Genomic DNA, 21,081 nt, shown 5'->3' on the forward strand with positions numbered 1-21,081 from the left:
TTATTGAAAGGTACACATATCGTGTTTTTGTACAATCCCTTGAGTACTTGTCACGCAGCATATGCATCTGAAAAGTTGAGAGGAAAAACCTCCCAACGTCCTTCCGGTAAATAAAAAACGGCCCACATATTGACGGATACTTGTGAGAAAATACATCAATCCCTTATATTTAAAAGCTTGTAAGAATGTTGTTTAATACACCGGGATTGAACACTCCTCTAAATGACAGAGCTGGATTTATTCAGGGCTAATGGATCCTATGGAAACAGATTCATTTTAAGAACCGTTGATATTACAATATGGCTGCACAGAACAATTAAGTGTCGAGTGATTATGCATTCCGGATGTTTGTTCAAGGTCGTCAACAAGTCGCTACAATAAGTAGATTATTAACAGACGTTTAAGTGGTTCAGATTTGAATAATGTATTGAAAGATTTCGAAAGACATTGCTGGAAGTGGTCGACAGCTTCTTGATTTAGCAGGGTCGTCTGATATGATATTGTGCAGAACTGAAGTGACCGATGAATTGTTTTGTTTGGAACTTAAGTGTCTTTTTCACAAAATAGTAATATTGTTCGTAGGAAATGTGCGTGGCACTTAAGATATGATGTTGGGCCATTACAAGGTATGTCGTTTTATTTGTGACGCCAGAGACAACTCGAGATAAAATCCAGTGTGATGGACGTTCTGCTCAAGGAGAGCGGATTACATCAACCGTTCTGTCATACTTATTAGGGGCTTTGTTGGTTAGGAGAAGGGATAGGCGATTCAACAAATCCGTCGTGTTTTTCTTCAGGAATAAAGAATTCCAATATATTAATATCAAAATATTCTGCTAATATTTCTACAGTATCAATTGTTTTGTATTCTTATTCATAAATCGACAATTTGTATTAAAAATAACAAAGCAAAATTAATACAAACAATTCTGAAACGTAACTGGGGCACCAAACCCTTTCTTCACGGACGGTAAATAATGTATAATAAAATCAAATAAGAGGACTTTGGGCATAGCGTTATCATAGAAGCTGGTGTTTTTCATCTCGTCAGATATGACACAATACAAATCGTTGTAGTGTAGAGGGGAAATAGACTGGAGTGATTCTGGGCGAGAACACAGTCGGATAAGTTTCGAGAGAGAAGTCAATAGGTAGCTATCTTTATTATACATACTACTGGCTCAAGACGAAAGTCAAATTCACGAAAATTCATTAACGTTCATCCTCTTTACACGACAAGGAATGATTTTTAGCACTGACTTACTGCTATAATCAATCGATTGTATCTCGTTAATCTTTTCCAATTGATGTAATGTACTTCATTTTATTTCGAATACAGTCAAAGCTGTTAAGTACTTTTGCACCATTATCCCGGGGGTGTCATGTAAATACAAGTAACATGTCTATATTAAGCTTATTACACAAATTCATTATCGCTGAAATAGAAACATGAACCAATTCTCAAATGACAATAGCACTTTTTTTTTTTATTCTTCGAGCATTTTGCACCTAAACATCCGAGATAAGCAACACAGTTGTTTCGTAATTTCCCTGAAGGTACTGATGTGCCAATTTATAGGATAAGTGACATCTGCTATGTCCGCTTGTGCATGAAGATGTTTACTGTTCACATTGAGGCTAGGTCCGAGATTGAAAAGAGCTCAGAATTTACATGAGTAAGTTATTGTTTTTACTGTAACATTGCAGTTTATGAATTGTTTGTTAGAAATAATTAAATCTATTGAATTATTGGTCTTTTGCACCTCCCCGCCCAGATTTTTGGATTTCGATTGATATATTTCGAGTTTTGTTTCTTTGTCGTGCCCTATTTTATCAGCAACATGTTTAGCCATGAACATTACTTACGAGTCCTAGAAGTACGAGAGAGCTGTAGGGTGCAGTCTAATTAATTTTGCATTTACTGTGTTGATGTGTCGTTAAGAATGAAATTAACAAGAGGAACTGTTAATCGATTTATCGTTAGAGTTTTATATTACTCGTTTTATCGATACTTATTATTTAACATTTCATTCCTTTAAAAAAAAACTAGAATTAAAATTATCGTTTTGCAATACCATGATTTAGTGTTAGCAATCAAAAGGTTTTTAAGAAATCATGATTTTGAGGTACAAATAGTGCCACAGCCTATCATACCACTTGCTTTAGAATTGCCCTAGTTTTGTCGATAATAATCAGAATTACGGTTTCGTGATTTTATGAGCTTTTTTTGTTGTTTTGTCCTCTTTTCATTTATTTTAATTAGAATGACGGTTTCGTTATTATGTCGGTCTTCTTTGCACTACAGTCAAACCTGCTCTTACGGCCACCTTGAATAAGTGGCCACCTCCGTTAAGCGGCCAGTCTGTGGTCCACCCGATGGAAAGCATTATATAACGAACCTTAAATAAGCGGTCACCTGTCTAACGCGGCCAACGGCCACAACAATCTGCCCCGAGTCGTTGTATCGTCCTGTATTAAGCGGCTATTTTGTCCGGAAGTAGATATCCGCGATGATCACATGACAAAGTATTTTATGAAATTCATCAAAACGTTCATCTTGGTTGGTTTTCATTTCAAAATACACTGTACATGGTATATTGTTATTAATATCAATATGTGCATTCTAATATGATAAATTCACTAAACTGTTGAAAAAAAAATTGGACAACAGGCCGTTTCTGGCCAACCTGGTTTAAGCAGCCACCTGTCTTAAGCAGCCAATATTTGTCGGTCCCTTGGGTGGCCGCTTAAGAACGGTTTGGCTGTCTTTTACTATTATAATTGTTGCCCTTGTTTTACCAAATGTGAATAAGAATAATGACCCATTTAACAAGTCAGTCAGTATTTTATTGTTCTGTATCATGCAATAGCTATTGTTGAATTTGATACTATTTGTTATGTATCCCTATTTCTAACAAAATATTTTTATTGTGTAGAAATACTTAATTCTGGCCATAAATACTGTTTTCACTCCAGATGATTTGTCGTCTTGGTGGAAATTATTACCTTTAGACTACATGAATAGTATTGCTAATGCCAATACTACGAAGATATAAGGTATACGTATATGAAATCAATCCCATCAGAAACATGTCTACAATTACATAACGCGGGCTATATAGTTTGAGTTAAACATGTAAAGTGAAAAATTATAGAATAAAAAAACAAAATCTATGGACGGAAAACTTATCACATTCACAGCCTACCAACTGATGCTATCCATACAAATACGGAAATTCTATCAGAAAAGGGCAGCAATATACTGCAAAGGAAGCTGAGTTTAAGTAGAATGAATTTCATTTTACATGGGCACAATAGCTTTTATCGTCTATATAGAGAACCCATAAAGACCAAAAACCTTCTGACAGCAGAAATATCTCGACAGCATATCGTGTGCAGTTTGTCACAATACAATTACAACTTAGACAAGTTTTGATATTTAATATACCTTCGCATTGGAATTAAAAAGTATCGTTCGCAAGATTTATTTTGTTTACGTCCCATAAATAAATGTGATTTAAGACGGACGTGTAGTGTTTGTGTGGGTGTTTTGGGAGGTTGCAGTATGCTTGAAATAGCGCGGAACTAACGCCGACTTGATAGCGTTACGTTACTGCCGCAGGACACTATTGGTAGCATGTCTGTTGTATGTGGTACTTTATTTATCATAGAAATTTATGTTTTGCAATTCGAAACATTCGAGTCGGGTAAGGCATAACACAGATCTTTCTTACTTTTTTTATTACTCAGACTGATATTGTCTGGGTTTGTTCACGTGTAAACCTTTGTTAAAGTGGCATTACCTCGTTTGAATAAAGTTAAGGTCGTCAAAATTTATCTTACAGGAAAATATTATTTTTTTCAAGAAGTAAAAGTTATAATCTTTATATTAATAAGGCAGTTTCACTATCAAAATAAACCAAAGTTCTTCGAGTATTTAATCCTGAAAATTCATAATTCGACCAAAAGTATCACTTTTGCCGTAAAGACATGTGGTATTTGTATACGATACACCTTTTCTGGTACATTTCGGCGTTAATGTCATTACATGTAAGCAAAAACACTCATATAATCATCGTTCAGATTTCATCAATAGAAATTGTGTATGTTTCTATTGTCCAAACGATGGAATGTACCTTTAAAATATCAGGAAATTGTCCTATGTACGGTGTCGATGTTTCACAAATGGCTACGCGAAACAATCAAAGCTTTGATAATCAGATACAGTGGCGTTGAATTCTTTAAACTATATATACGTTTAATGAACAGAATCATTTTTGAAAACGTTAAAAAAAACTTTTCATCAATCTTTGACTTTCCAACTTAATACATCATTTCTCGATGTCACTCCTTATTTAATGATATATACTAGCGGAAGAAAGAAACGCAAGCTGGGTTTTTAATATAACCTTTTAGACACGTGGTTTAAATTCAATTTAGCGACGCTGCATACTTTCAGATGACTTTTCATGGAAACGTTTATTCGGGATACTCTTTTCATATTTGCTGGTAAATCATTGCAAATCGAACATTGGAACAGTGCATATCAGTTACACAATCGATAGGGGAAGTGTCGTTGCTCTGATTATGCAGGGGAATTCTTAACATCATGTAGCCCGGTAATATGATATGTATGAGACAACAATATCCTGTTGAGTTGTGCGTCTCAGTGATACAGGGAGATCGGGTGACCGTCTCAGGAGCGGACGGCCGAGTATTACGTCGCGACAAGATAAAGGCATATGTCTATCGCACCTCCGTTACTGATTTCAGACGGCAAAGGTACGTCAAGTTGTCGGAATTTATGGTCCGTCAGTGTGTCGAAGAACGGTTAGGAATCGGTGCGGGAATTTCATTTAAGGTCACAACATCCCTATGTTATCCCGCCACTTACGCAAAGGCGACACCAACGTCGAATGCTCTAACTTCTTGTACATACACGTGTGCGATTTCGTTTGGCCAATTGGAGACGCGCGTCGCTCATTTTTCAGAAGTGGAATAATAGCCCTCAAAATACAATAAACACCTTGATGGGTTCAATGTTAAGCAGAGTAACAGTCGCGACTAATGTTCAAAATGTATTCCCTAATGATGAAATAATCGGGAAACCACACTAAGAACACATTATCAACGAATCATATCAAATAAAATATATCGAAAGTAAACTTAGGTTTCTTTTTTTCCCGCTAGTATATGATAGCGAAAATCACATTATATAAAATGAATGCGGCTTTAAAGATATCACATGGGCAAATAAGAGACCGAGGCAATACTGAGTACGCTGTAAAATACAATGCTCATTGATGACCGTTTACGCTTGTTTGCAGAATTAAGATGCTCTATTTCGCTTGATTGTTGATTGAGGAACAATATGACATTTGAATGGCGTGGACAACTTCATCAGGTGACGCTAGGTATCAGCCTTTCCAATAATGCTATATGCTGACTGGCTTTCTTCTATAAAGATCATGATCCGAAGAATTAATGGACTTTCCTCTGAATTGCGGTGTGTATGTAAATAACACAAAGAATGGTACATTTAATGGCATGATCAACATATATCGTTTGCCCAGTTACTCCATACAATAAAATAAAATTAAAACAACTCTCTATGGTATTATACAGTGCATGTTGAGTTTTTGCAGTTAATATAGATGAACTTGACACTCTGTTAGGCTAACAAAGCTTGATTGGTTCCTACATATAAGCGTCTTGGGAAATCAACATAATGGCTTCTCTGGGTAGTCTGAGTGCCTGACAGACATGGATTACTCTTTTAATTACTTCAACGGTAATGATTAAAATTTATTTAAATTTTCTAAAATTAAACTAATCAGACGCACTAGGGGAACGTATTGTTAGAAGGTGAAACATGCACCAGTATAATTTTCCATCATTTAATATGTATACACTTCAGTTAGGTTGTTAATTTCACAAGACATATTATTGTATATTAGTTGACTTTTAACTCACAAGATGGCTAATGTAGTATTATAGGTATATATTTACCATTGTATGGCACTGCCACTATATAACCCTACCAATTCAGTTGCGAGTTCACCAGCTTATGAACTGCCAACTGAAATTTGAATTTGAAAATTAAAAAAAAAATCGCACGACAAATACAAAATCGCAGATGGTAAATATAAGCATTGAACGGCTTTCAGTTGGCATTCATATTGACTATGAATGCCAACTGAAAGCCGTTCAATGCTTAAATGTACACGTTTTGTTACACACTGCATGGTTTGTGTGGTCTAATCGTCTCGCGATCTCGCTTAGACAATTCTTTGTTTGGCAATCGTCAAATGGTATTGTTTGTCCAATTACTACAATGCGTTATGGAAAGTTCACGATCTAAATGAATCTCGAGATGGTTTTTTTCTGTTATAGTTTTAGGTTCATATTTCCTCAGCGATGTTTATTCAATACACATACATATCAGATATATATCTACATGAATGTATTGGTCAAAGAAGTAATACAAACGGCTATTTTCCGGATAACACTCGGTCCTTGCAAACATAGTCAGAATTGCTTGAAATATTTATATGGGTTGAATCCAACAGTGGAGCAATGGAAAATGTCAAATTATTGAGGCAATCCGCCTCTTTATTAGGACATCGTTTTATGAATTTCCATTGATATTTACGGTTTCGGTAATAAGCCAATATTCCTTGTTGTGTTTGAACATATTCAAAATTTTGAATGATCTAAATGCCATAATTCTGTAGAAGAAATCAGTCTCCATAGCCACATTTGCCTGAGAGAACCAACATACCCTTTTTTACTCACAATTTTATGGTCCTTATTACTTGTTCAGTATCTAATAACTGACTTACATTGATGCAGGAACATTACCCATTATGTTACATTGTTAAAGTCAACAGCAGTTTCGTACATTTGGTATATTCCATGACAATATTTAATCTTCAGCAGTACTGATAGATCTCTCTGGTATCACTGATCCGATGGACATACACAAAGAGCGAACAATAGAAGCGACCAATAGAGATTTATTATATTAATTATAAAATGATTATATTGAAAAGTCTCATATCCATAATACGCGTTATTTTATATTCTTTTATTTTTTGTTTTTTGTTTTGTCCTTTTTTGTTTGGTTTGTTTTTTCATTGTTATTTTTGTTTTTGTTTTGTTATCAATTAGCGAATGGCAGGAGTGTAACATCAGGTATGGGTTTCCACATTCTCTATTACGTGGTAAGACGTCACATCAGGTGAATTAGCTCCACGCCGATCGCACTTAAACAATATTATTATCCCACGTGGTCTGAATATACTTCTTACTGGTGACATCACTTCCGGTTATGGTCATTTCATACAGATAACACAGGAGCAACCTTTCCCTGTCTGGTTGAAACTGATATAAAGCGTGCAATCTGGCTTTATTGTCATTTTGTATGGCCTTCGAATATTTTTGTCAGATTAATTTTGAATGGTAATACGTATGCTTTGGCTACCGTTCAGGATCGTTATATATATATAACCAAAGCCCGGAGGCCTATACTGTAATATAATGCTCTTAATCACGCGCCGCGGCTAGAAATTGTCACATAATTGGTTATGAGATGCAGTCTCCTTTTTATGCCCATTAAGGAGATATTCAATAAATTTTATTTTACTTTTTAAAATGTATCTTCTACAAACACTTTTGGTATTCTATTGATACGTTTTATGTGGACAAATTGATTCGAACGTTTTAATGTATTTGTGAGCAGACACTATTCTTGCCTGTTGAGACACTCCCCTATAGCCAAGGGGGGCTAATTTAAAGTAACAGCCTAATATGGACGTGACCTATTATAATACATTCAATGTTACCCTTGGAAATCTTATGTAAGGAATATACTGAATTCAAAGGCTTAGTTTAAAAAAGAAATCCTACAAAATTGATTTTGCCATTGTACATATCCTTAGGAAGTATTTAATTTCATTGTAATTGAAAAATATAACCTACTTTAACTATGTGTTAGATCAATATAATTATATAATTGTTTAATTTCACGGTTAATATTTTGCGGTTTTTCCATTCGCACGTAGTTCGCGTGTTAAAATTTCTCGCAAATATGCATTGTAATTATTCGGCAGTAAACAGTGCCGTCGGTCGCTTATTTGTACGCTGTGTTTAATGACCGCGATTAAAATGAAATTAAGTCCCCGCAAATATTACCACATCATACATTAAAGCGACTTTAATCTTAAAAATAACTGGGAAAAATAAATAAAACGTCATATTTCCAAAGAGTTTGTTACAAAACTATACATTGAATTATTTATAGACGAACTCTTCGTTTCTTGCGGGCAAAATCTAAGGTAATAGTCGCTTTGATCCTTGACTTATGTTCGATTTGAGAGTGTATGATAGATGAAGTATACATTATTTAAGGATTAACATCAATTACTTTTTCATGTTAATTCTTATAATTTAATTTCGTCTTATACACACCAAGATATTTCACTTTCTTTGGCGAACTCTTTTCTGTGATAAATTATTAAGCAACGTCATCAGCCAATCAAAAATGACATTACATTTCGCAACGTCAAAAATTTGGTTATGGAGGTATAACAAAATTATTTCAGCCAATGAAAATGCGTGTTTCATACAAAATTAAATTATACATGTAATAATGTTAGAAAAATGTACCTATGACCTGAATTCATTATGAAGTATTCTTTGGTGAAGGACTCATACAACTAAATAATCTACTATATCTTATTACTAGTGACCCAATCCCTTTATTCGCTCGTTTGAAGTTCAAATGATGTGAAATCTATATCAAATTAAAGTTTGCAGGTTTTTTCTATCGGGTAAATGTTGTTATTGTATAAGTTTAATGGCATATTAGAGCACACGGGTACTCGAAAGACAGTAACCCTGACATTAACAGTACATTGGGGAACCCCCACCTGGGGAATTCCCGCCTTTTTACACCTCGAATCCGTCATTCTATTTTTAGTAGGAGTGTATATTTTTGATTTTCCAAACCTCAAGACCCTACTCTCTATTCTCGTATATAGAAAGTACCCATTCCATATGTTATTTACTCAGGGAAAACAGCTACAAACCTAAGAAACACATTTTCCTCAGGACTTGGTTCAGGTGAAATACCAGCTGATTGGCTGATTTAGTTGTGTGAGTCCTGAAGCTAGGGGCCAAATATTTTAGAAATCGTGAGAGATTTTGAATAAATTAAATAAATAAATATATATCAGTCAAAATAGGTTCTAACCAATAACTGATTGGAATAAATTCTACATTCATGTAAATGGACGCATTTTTCAATAGTGGATAATTTAAAAAAAAACATGAAATTCTGAAATGATATTCCTATTCATCATACATACGTAGTTTAAACGTGGCATACGAGCTGGACAAATGTTTGGAAATGAGGTCCAGTTTTCAACCCACGATGTATTTGCTCACTAATTGTTCACTCAAGAAATTGTTAAACATCATTAAAATCATTCAATCCCGAAACCAAAAGCGAAGTAGAAATATTTAATTAGAATTTGATTAACGAAAATCTAAATTTGTATACTTTAAACCTACTTAATTTAATAAACTCAAATATTAGCGTAAAACCAAATCAAAACATGAATTATGAATTAACGCACCAACAATGGTTGTCATAGAAACCAATCTACATAAAGTACAATAAGCACAATCATAATTAAACGGAATGCATCCATCGCGAAAAACGCTAAAACAATACCGCTAAAATATCTATGTTTCATTATAAATCTTTTAGCTAGATATTTTCATATTTAAAAAATACGTAAATCTGTTTTTGTTTATTAGTAATTTCGCATTTCTAAGGTAAAGAACTTAACTATTCTAAATAACATGTGATATCCACTGCGCCACTCTTTGGCTGACCATAGCCAGCTGTTCTGTCGCCCTACTTACGTAGTAACTTAGGGTATTGCTACTTTGAGGTTAGAACAGACGTCATAATGACGCTTTAATTTCAAAAACCTGAAGGTCAGCTATTCACTGATCGTCAAGGGCAAAAAGCCGTAAAGCTGCTGCAACACATTTGCGTCTAGCACAGTTATTAAAGAACATTAGTCTTGCTTAAGTCTGAAATAAAGTACTAAAGGTCAATGACCCTCAAAATGATCACCGGAAGTTGTAAACATAACCGGATCTTATTCTGAATATATCTACCGGTTATAATGTTTATGATACCCTTCAGTTAGACAGAATGTCCAAAAGAAAGGATGATGCCCGAAAGGTCTCCCATAAAAACAATACGTGCTAAAACTCACAAGTTCGTATATATACTATTTCAGCATTGAGGTCAGGTGAGCATAGTTAAACCTACGTTAAATATTTGTATGTTTACGATTACGTTTGCCTCAAAATTTGATAACCTCCATTATAGAAAACTTTAGCCTTAAGCAGTCCCGATGGTTTACAGTCAAAAGGGCAACGTCACGTAGTATATATATTGATTGAGCTGCTGTACCGGAAATAAACACGGTTTTGTTGGTAAATGAGTCCCCTATGTGTGATGCTTTGTAGTTTATCAGTTTTGTTACTTCGTTCTCACATGATTACTGTCCATAAAATTTAACATCCTTTGTATTTCTCACTACATGCTGGTATATTTATGTTCTTGTAGTTTAACTGATAGAACCATTTACTGTCATTTTAGGATTCACACTCTTCAGTTATGCTTCATCGTGAAGATTTAGATTCAAATTTGTTAGTAAAGTACCTTTGTGCTGGGGATGAAGACTTGGTCATTACAGGTTTTTATATACTGATAACAAGTACTAAAGATAACGTTTTGAACAAGAAAATATGATAATCAGACATTCCATGTCGTCGAGTTGACACCACGCGATGACATACTCTGGAGTTTACCTTGCTTTGTCGTGTAAGGAAAAGCTAGGAATCATTGCTAAGGCTGTTTGCTTAGATATAACAGAAGTATTCGAGGAGTATACTTCAGAGTATGTTTTATGTAGAATTGTGCTAGCGGAACTGATATTTTACTTTTAAAATTGAGTATTCGAGCTATCAGAGTTATCTTAAGCAGACCGATATTGATTCCCCATATATACTGGCTAGTAGCAGAATAACGTCTTATCAATGGTTCATATATACTTCTGGAACGCTTAATACATATTTCAACTCATCACATAATCGGCCTGTTAACCAATGAATTGCAATTTTGCCAGTGAAATATAGAAATTCATCAAACTGATAAAACTGCCGCGATGAGCAGTGAAAATATAAGATTTTGCAGTGATTTATTTTCGTTTTTTTGACCGAACCTTTATATTCACCACATTGAAACTTGCCGATTTTTCCAATCGAAGCGAAGATCTATAAATGGGATATTTTGATGTATTTCTGAAATATTCAGACAAGTGTTTTGACAACATACTCACTTGACATTAGCTTTTCAAGCACAGACTATCCTAGAACAGCAGAAATCGCTTTAATTGCGTTGATCAGTCCTTTCAAAATGGCGCCGTCAAGTATACGTGGAGTAACGTCACAAAGAGATAACGTCATGAATTATGTTACTGACTCCCGCTCTTTTTGACACAATTAATCTTTCGATGTTATTAGCTTTGTTTTTTAGCATAAAAATGCAATAAAAGGAAAATTGAATGGTTTCCCTTTGAATATAACGCAATATTTCGATGTTTTGTCTTACTCGTTAAATATATGTTATTTTCAACGGGAAACCATTCAATGACCTCTATGTGATTGTCACTTGTGTAACATACCCTGTGTCGTTTGTTTTTGGTTGCGCGAGCTAGAAATCGATTGTGACGTCACAATATCAACATTGACTTTACGTTATGATTTTTGGCCCTTATGACCTTATAGTGTACTAACTAACGTCGTGAATATAAAATGGCGCGATAAAATGACTGTCTTCGTCTGATCTGCCATCCACATTTTTACTTTGAAACCTGCCAAAATGTGTTGTCTGAATTATAAATGTCTTCAGTTTATTTTCATTTGATAAGAGATTTTATGAAACTCGTCTCGAAGTTACAATTTATAATAAAACCTTCTGACTCTCATTTGATAAATTCTTATATGAAATAGAAAATATATATATATATACATATATAAATCATTACTGCATTTAACGTGTTGGTTTACAATGCAAGTAGGATTGATACGGATAATAATTCATATAACAGATATGTAAAGGTATAAACGGAATATCAACTACTAGTAACTACCGTTTTGAACAGATATCTAGTGTAGTTCGTTAGGCCAATGTCCCTATTTATTGGTTATATGGCTCTTGCTCCTCAAATACATCTAATCTATCACCAATCCTCGGTTATCAAATCAAGCTGACCCAGACGGGTGTTATATTGACATAGGGAATAACTGTTTTCGTTTGGTGATACCTTCTCTCCCTATCACATGTTGTGTACTTGACGATAAGCGTTATGTTGACATTGAGTGGAATGTCGTGTGTGGTTTAAGATGAAGATACACAGGGAAAAGGTGTGAACACTTCTGTGTTAATACTGATAAAAATGACATTCCGCCTTTAAGTGGTCCTAAGATCTGTCATTACTGTTTTTTTTTATTGATCGTGATGATCATGTGGATTCAAAATCTCGTTATTTCGAAGCAAATATCGTTTTTATCGCGAAAATGAGAATCACGCTATAAGTAAACAAAATATAAATGACATATAATCATGCTATTTACTTCGGGTTAGAGATGCCTTTATCTTACATTATTTAGTTTTGGACTGACCTTTCTTAGATAAAGAAAACTTCCATGTACAATTTTTGACATTCAAACTCACTAAACTACGGAATTATTATTTACTAATTGTCTTCTTCTTCTTTTTTGACAAACACGTAAAAGACCTATATGATAATTATAGCATTCTTTTGCAAAGGCTCATTGTGTATTTTTTCTTATATTTGTTTGTGTAACGTCAAAAAAAATACGAATCTGCAAAGAACCATATCATCATGTTATGTAATATAAGTTTGCATCGTGAGAGTTATCCAGTGAAACAATGTGTTTGTTTATAGAGTTTAACGTTCACGGAACGGGGTCGTATGAGGACAGGTGTATAATGGCCAATGGCCAAGGTCGTGGAGACACCAACAGCCAAGGACAGGTGTATAGAGGGATAGTAACAACCAGGGTCATATGAGTACGGATATCTAGATGAAACAACTACTGGGGTTTTATGGAAACGTATGTCCTGAGGACACAAATAGCCAGGGTCATATAAAGACGGTTGTCTAAGGCACACCAAGAACAAGGGTCATATGACAACGCGTATCTTAGGAGAAGGGGACGGGTGTCAACTGGCACCAGTAGTTGAGGTCGTATAGGACGGTTGTCTAGGAGACACCAGCAATAAGGGTCATATTTTGGCCTGTGTCTATGGGGACAACAACAATGAGGGTAATGTTTTGGCCTGTGTCTATGGGGACAATAACAATGAGGGTTATATTTTGGCCTGTGTCTATGGGGACAACAACAGCTAGTGATATCTATAAGGATGTGTCCACGGGGAGTTTCATATGATTGTCTATGGGAACAGCATCAGTTAGGACCATATCATGTCGTGCGTTTAGGGTGTCTAAGGGGACACCAGCAACTACGGTCCTTTGATGGCTGATGGCGTGTATCTAGGAGGGGTGGGGGGTGGGGGTGGGGGGGATGGGGGGGCACCAGCAACTAGCTTCATATAAGATCATACGTATAGGGGGAGACTAGAATCTAGAGTCCTTTGATGACGTGTATATAGAGTCGACACCAACAGCTTGGTTAATGTAAGATCCGGCGTATAGGGGGAGACCAGCAACAAGAGTCATATGTCATATGATGAAGTGTGTCTATGTTGACACCAACAGCTAGGTTCATAATTATGTAAAAACGTGTGCCTAGGGGGGGGGGGGGGGGGGGCAACAAGATCCAGTTGGGTGAGCACGTGGATATTTGAGACATGCAGAAAGGACAAAAAGAAAGTAAAAACAATGAAAGTGAAGTTAAAAGGTGTTCTGAAACATTTATGACCGTACGCCAAAAATGTAATTTTACCTTGATGTTATTTTATCTGTTCGGAAGAATATTCGCGGCAAATGTTTTTATGACTAGCATGCATTCTTTACATTAATATACAGTATATATCAACTTCAACAACCATAAATGAACCAACACACTCAACCAATTGCTCCATATACTAAACAAACTGCCGGTTCACTATGACAAAGTTAAGTTTTATATTCAGTGAACATGTTTGTTGTTCTGAGAAAAAAAATGACGTCGGATTGAAGCGTTTCGCTAAAAGCAACAGAAATATTTAAAAATGGTGCTGTCGTCTGATGACGTCATTCCAGTTTAACCGATTTTCTATTTTCATTAGGTTAGATGTCAGTAAATGGTCTTTTATCGGTTTCTGTGTCCTCGTTGAGTTTAAAGGACAGTATATACGTGGGGTAATTGAAGCCTTAAATACTAATTACGTCAGAGGCGATAAAGCAATTGTGTTTAAATGATTAGGAGCGCGTCACTTATATCAAATTATTGACGGAATATAACCATATAAAGACATCAAAGATAAGTCCACTAAGAAAACTAATTGAGAATCCAAGATATATTTAATAGCTCGCTTATGGAATTGATTTTAAACAATATTGGTTCATTAGTGGTCTTCTGCAGATTTAAATTATCATTCACAATGAGTTAACATCATAAATTATGTTTTAGGGGTTTAACGTCTTCACAACAGCGTCATTCTACACATTATATTTAATTGGGGATATTGTCCTTAGAACCAACATCTACATAATATGTAAAAAAAAAAATCGAGTTTAAGTTTAAAATAATGTATCACATACGGGCTTCTATCTTCACGTGATATTTTCATTTGGGGATTTTATCCGAGAACCGATTTAGAAAATCGAGTTTAAAGAAATGTATAAATACGTGTTACGTCATAACATAAAGTGTCGTTACTATTACCATGGTAACAAGAGTACTAACAAAACCTATCTTTAATGTCAAACTTAAAATAGCCCGTATGACATGAACTGGGAATTTTTACGACACGGATAATAGCATAATTATGAAAACAATTCATTACACAGTTTGTAAGGGGCCATCATCATCTTACCGAGCGCTGGGAATGCTAATCTTGGAAAGATGAAATCATTTCTAGTATTTTTATTCGTATTTCCATGAATGCAACAGTACGAGTTCCTTCCTTGGTCGGAGAGTCATATCGGATCAATAGTACTCACGTCTGCGTTAACGGAAATTGTATTTATGTCAGTAAGTGAACTGCTGATATATGCTTTTTCGCGTATATGACTGTTGGAGTACTCCGGCTGCCGCCTCAGATACTTGTGACAAATATTTACAATTGTACTATGCATGACTCGTTTCTCTTCTTTAAGGCAATGGACCATGACAAACATGATCACTGTTATTTTTAGGATACTCTGTTAAATTTACCCTCATATGATCAAAGTTTAAAACAAAAGTCGACAAAATAAAAAAGTGTAAACGGCGGTTCCCGAATTTAATGGAAGTAAGACCAGAGGTTTCGACAGAGTAACCGTCTCCTGCTTTACGGACGATACATGTGTACATTTAGGTCAAATATATATGTAAAACGAGAACTGCTTTAGGAACACGAAACCACTGGGATATCAATACTTGTCAAACACGTGGAATTTCATTTTTTAGTATATAACTTTACCCAAATGAAGCTATCATATTTCTTTAAATCTGATAAAAAAGCTGTATTTCAGGGGATGCTTGGAGTGATGACGAAGATACTATTGACATATGGAAAATGATCTAAGATTTGTCGTCGCCGTAGTTATCATGATGACTGTCCAATATATAATTGGAAGATAAATTTTGATGTTCAAAGTACCACAGAACTCAGACACCATACTGGAAGTTCGGATGAGCATCTTTGCCTGTAAACGGATATGGGACGATATTGAACATTTGCTACAACAAGACCTCACTAGTCGCCGTGTCAGTAAACGCACATTGTCTAGTAAATGGTTTGTATCATAACGTAAGGCAGCCCTATAATCATGACTTCTAGCTGATTTGGTTTGGCGGTGTTAACATCGCATCGACAGACTGAGGGCATTTAAGGCCTAGGTTGCCGAATGATGAGGCGATTTTATAGTGCATTCATGCTGAAATAGCACACATATAACAGGCTATCATTATACCCGGTTTCACTGAAAATAGACGAATTTTGCCTTAATGGGATGGTATGGCGGTTGTTTATATATCAACTGTGATTATATTTCGATTATTTAATACAAATATCTGCTGTGGGATTTCTAGGTGTGGAGATTGACTCAGAAAACTCTTGATGAAAATCAATCGGTAATTTTTACTCAAGCCGTCGGATTAGTGTGATATAATATTGGGTTATGACTGTGTTCGGAATATCACCCGTACTTCAATGTTATATGTACAGCGGTAAACTCTATAATTACGTTTGTACCAAACTGGCTCGTTATCTTAAGTTTATGTTTTAATTGTTAAATATTTAACAACAATAACGACAACACATTCATTTCATCCATTTTACTGAATGGAAGCGCACGAGGAGATTACTGTTAGAGGAGGCCAGAGTACCCGATGGAAACTCACACGGTCGGGCAGGTGTCCATATTACCTTCCCATATCCAATCAGAGAATCAAATTCCTGTTGCCTAGGTGAAAGGTGAAAGAGACGTCGCAGCGGCATGTCAAGGCCACCCCTAGCCGTCATTAAAGCTTACTTATCGACAATTATTCCTGAACGATTTGTAACATTACGAATTCTTCATATTTACCCATGCTTACTCTAAACAAAGCAATTATCGTCTATTTACATAATGGTTTGGCATGCTACGTTTAACACGTTGAAAGGCGAGGCTCTCTGTACCAAACGCTTGCCGATTTCTCCGTAAATAAAACAAAAGCGAATGAAAGTTACATGAAGCCATTATTTGCTATTATCATTGTCCTCGGTATATTTTATTACAGACGTAAAAATGGTATAAACCTTTAGTTTAGTTTGATGGTATGTTATAAAACTAAAAACAATTGCCATCTTGTTCTTATTGATAAATTGTCTTACGGGGATATTTTTATATATTTAATGGCTTTTCATGTGCTGGCTCTTCAATTAATTTGCCACGAAATAGCTTTATTGTCATTTGGCATTTCAGGAAAGAAAGAAGCGCCCAGTATATATTATTTGTTTATTGCCATTATGACCTCGATAATAACAATCATGTCATTGGCGTCACTAACTCTTACAGTCGAATATCGTTGCTATGGTTACAGAGCTTTACAAACAAATATTTCGCAAAATGTTATTTGTTTCTGTAACGCTCTACCATTCAAAACTACTTTAAATATCATAAAAATGCAGTTAAATGCTAATATTTATAGTCCTTATTTTTGCTGTCTTTTGTGTTTGAACTTAAACAAAGTGTCTATTGATTAGAGTGTTGGTACACAGATGGAACAGTCATTTTGACGAATTGTCGCCGTTCCCATGGCTACAACTTTGACGTCACAGCGGACACGTGATCAGTGGCACTCACAAGCCTTTAAATCACAGTTCTTTCTTGTTGGTTTATACCATGACAATACCAAACAAATATTGATATACGGAAGCATAATAAATAGCAGTTAACGAGACTGATTGTATGCAGCATTGGTAAGGCACTTAACTTGAGAGAAAATCCTAATTTAGTTCATTTGCGATATCAGGGTCAAACTAGCGCCAAATTAAAGATAGACTCAACTCCCTCATAAGCCTCCGCGAAATCATTGACCTCCACGTGCATTTTGAATTGTCTGAAGACGGGAATCTACATGTAGGAGACGATTGGTCACTTGACATGTACCATGAAACAAATCACCTTGATCGTTCCGATTAATGGATGTTTAATTAGGACAGGTCCATTTTAATATTTTAACTTAATTCATTAAAAAATGTCAAAAACTTTATGTTAACTTATATCAATCACGTTTGTTGGTCCGGATGAGTAGTGGTCTAAATGTGGAAGCAAACAGGAGTACCCGGGGAAAACGCACATCATGGTCAGGCAGGTGAATCCATTCCCGTTCACGTCCGATTGGGGAATCGAACCCATGCCAGCCATGTCAGTGCGAATGAACAAGACCAATCACCTGTGTGATAAAATCAATTATGAAAACCTTGATTTGCCGGGAGCTTTTACTTCATATGTATACATGTGTTGTTGTACGTGTATCGTCAGTCACGCCAAAGTAATTTAACTAATCAATTATAAACAAAAGAAAAAATATCAATACTATAACTATCACACACCCCATTGGACCGATATACAACCTGTACATTCATTTGTAATCGGAAACATTTCCGTTAAAACTGCTGCTGTGCTCATCAACAGACTACTCAATTCATTAACACTTCAGCTATAGGCTGTCCAGCAGAGTTTAACATGAAGTTCGATTGTGATTAAATACGCTATTGAGATATTGAGAAAATTGCCAAGTTATCCTTAGCGGTTAAACTATAGCGAAAACGCAAATATTGTATAAGAAGTATTTCAAACTTCTTCAGCAATGCTGAGCCTGGATCTATCACACAAACGAATATTTCATATTAATAACTACATAAAATCTGCCTGGAAGGCATCTCCCCTTAGTATTATTTTAGTGGCATTCTATTCAACCATGCAGTTAAATGTTAGTGATTTTCACTAGTTTGAAGATTTTACTATAAAAATGAAATATACTGATAAAAGTATACTGAATGAATGATTAATCAAAATTCACCAACAGAGCAATTTCATAGTTCTAAGTATTAAAATGATTTTATATGATTTTAAGTCGAATAACATATAAGGTAATTCAATATTATATTACATACAGAGCTACTCCCATGAAATCATATTATTCTCTATTTTCTGAGACCAATATCGAGTTTACAACGGACCATAGCTGTACGTAAAATTGCATAGTTAGGTTTCTCTGTGAAGAGAGTGCTTCGAGCACATCGCTCGACTAGAGAAAACGACAATTACCGATGGCATTCTTTACATAACGGATCAAATTGTAACAAGCATTTGTATTAAATGCTATATTTGGTTAGAAATAGGAATATGGAATATATTTAAGTTTATGTAAGTATTAAGTATATGAACCAATCTGAAATGGAGTTAATGACAATGTCAATTAATGGAGAGTTGATTCCACAAATAAAAATCTTATTATAAATTACATATCACATGTTTATAAAACTTATCATTTTATAGAGAGTACAGTATGTTGTATTTAGTTTTGTGCAAGTTGTAAATGGCAATACTTCATGGGTGGTGTTCATTCATTCAGATAAAGAAAATAGCATATGTCCAAAAAGGAGAAAATATATATCCACACTAACTACATGAATACGCAATAGGTTTAGAAACGTTTAAGAACTATACCGGGAGACGACAGCTGTAAAAAAGCCCCCACAAGCTATTAGCATCTATCAATACCATCAGAGTGTTAGAAGCAGTAGAGTCCAAAAATAAGAATCTGTTTTTAAGGAACTCTCTAAGGAATGCTTTCCTAAGGAAAATTGTAAGTTTAGAAATTTATAGGTGGAAATGTTTTGGTGGTCGTGTTGCCGTTAACCTAGACGGCCGGGGTTCGATTCCCGATCGGAAATTGAAAAGGCCCGACCACGAAGGGTTAAACCGGGTACTCCAGTTTCCTCCCACAGTAAGACCCCTCGCGCGCTTCCATCCGGGCCAACAAGCGTGATTAATATAAGTTGATATAATTTGTTTTGCATCTGTTGTGAAATGAATAAAGTTTACATTTGCATAGGTCAACAGATCGTTATCATGTGTATGTCATAGTTCCATATATGTTATTCACAACAGAGTCCATCATGAAGTTGAAATTTCGCATTAAGTTCCAAAAGAAACTTAAAACATAAAATTAAATTTAAAAAAATCTTACCTGCATCGGGAGGGCGAATACAACAGCCAGGTTAAGAATCCATGTGAAAATCAACGAGGTTTTCATTATGACCGATATTTTAATAAACTAATTTCTAAAGAACAATATGACTTAGGATTACTGAAGATCGACACAAAATGAACGTGCTAGCTGGTGTCCGTTGCTAAATTAATTGTTGAAAAAATAATTGAAGTTGTTTTTAGAATCTTCGCTCTATTGTTGCGTCGCTTAAGTTCCTGTTTTCCTGATGTATGAACTAAGATAAAATAAGTATTGTTCTGCCAACGGATTTACCCAACTCAGAGCACAGTGATCAGTGTTTTATAGTCGTCGGTACTGTTACGGCTGCCCGGTATCAGTGTAGCGGATTGGCTGTGTCTCAGCTGATGGTAAAACCCGCCCGGATTTGGTGACAGCGATATCCCAGCAATGTCAGTTATTAAAAGGCCAAACAGCAGGCTTGGGTCGTTTTAAATAAGATTCTCGCGGGCTGTGACATCACAACTGAGGGTTATCTGATTATGATAAGTACCGATCACACTTAAAGATTATTGCTGTAATAGGGATGGCAGGCACGTGAGCGCGAGGTGTGGTGGCCGTAGAGGCAGGAAATGGGACAGAACAAATCGTGGTTGAGGAATCCTCATCTTCAACCCACGTATATCTCTCAGTCTAAGTTTAGATATCGTAATGACGTCATATGAAATTATTGTTAAATTTTTATCGAAACATGTTTCGTACAAGGACACAGAAACAAGCGACACCTTTGATAATAGATTAAGCAATCGATGAATGATAAACCTGTATTGTACGGGTGGTTGGTCCAGCTATGATTAGTCAGTGATGTAGGAGGACAAAAGTATGGAATACAAAAGAGAAGCTGAGAAATTCAAAATTGACAAAATTCATAAAAATGTAGAAAGATAAAGCATTATACCATACAAGTTCATACGTTACCATATGTATAGTGTTTTCAGTGTCATTAACGTGTAAAATAGGCATTTCCGAACTAGACAATAGAATCGATTAGTTAATTTCGATAATGACTATAGTAATTTTGATTTCACGTGTTTTTGTTTA

General features: G+C 35.4%; 1 protein-coding gene across 1 annotated transcript in view; it reads right to left on the reverse strand.

Annotated features, from left to right (window-relative positions):
- The window catches only part of LOC117315780 (corticotropin-releasing factor-binding protein-like), a 43,719-nt gene extending 23,192 nt beyond the window's left edge, over positions 1–20,527 (reverse strand). The window contains exon 1 of the mRNA XM_033870142.1: positions 20,002–20,527. Within this exon, the coding sequence (XP_033726033.1) occupies positions 20,002–20,067 (66 nt within the window). The 5' untranslated portion in view covers positions 20,068–20,527. The remainder of the gene's footprint in view (positions 1–20,001) is intronic.
- Between the last annotated feature and the right edge of the window lie 554 nt (positions 20,528–21,081).

The sequence above is a fragment of the Pecten maximus genome, chromosome 17, assembly GCF_902652985.1.
Source record: "Pecten maximus chromosome 17, xPecMax1.1, whole genome shotgun sequence".
Lineage (NCBI taxonomy): Eukaryota > Metazoa > Mollusca > Bivalvia > Pectinida > Pectinidae > Pecten > Pecten maximus.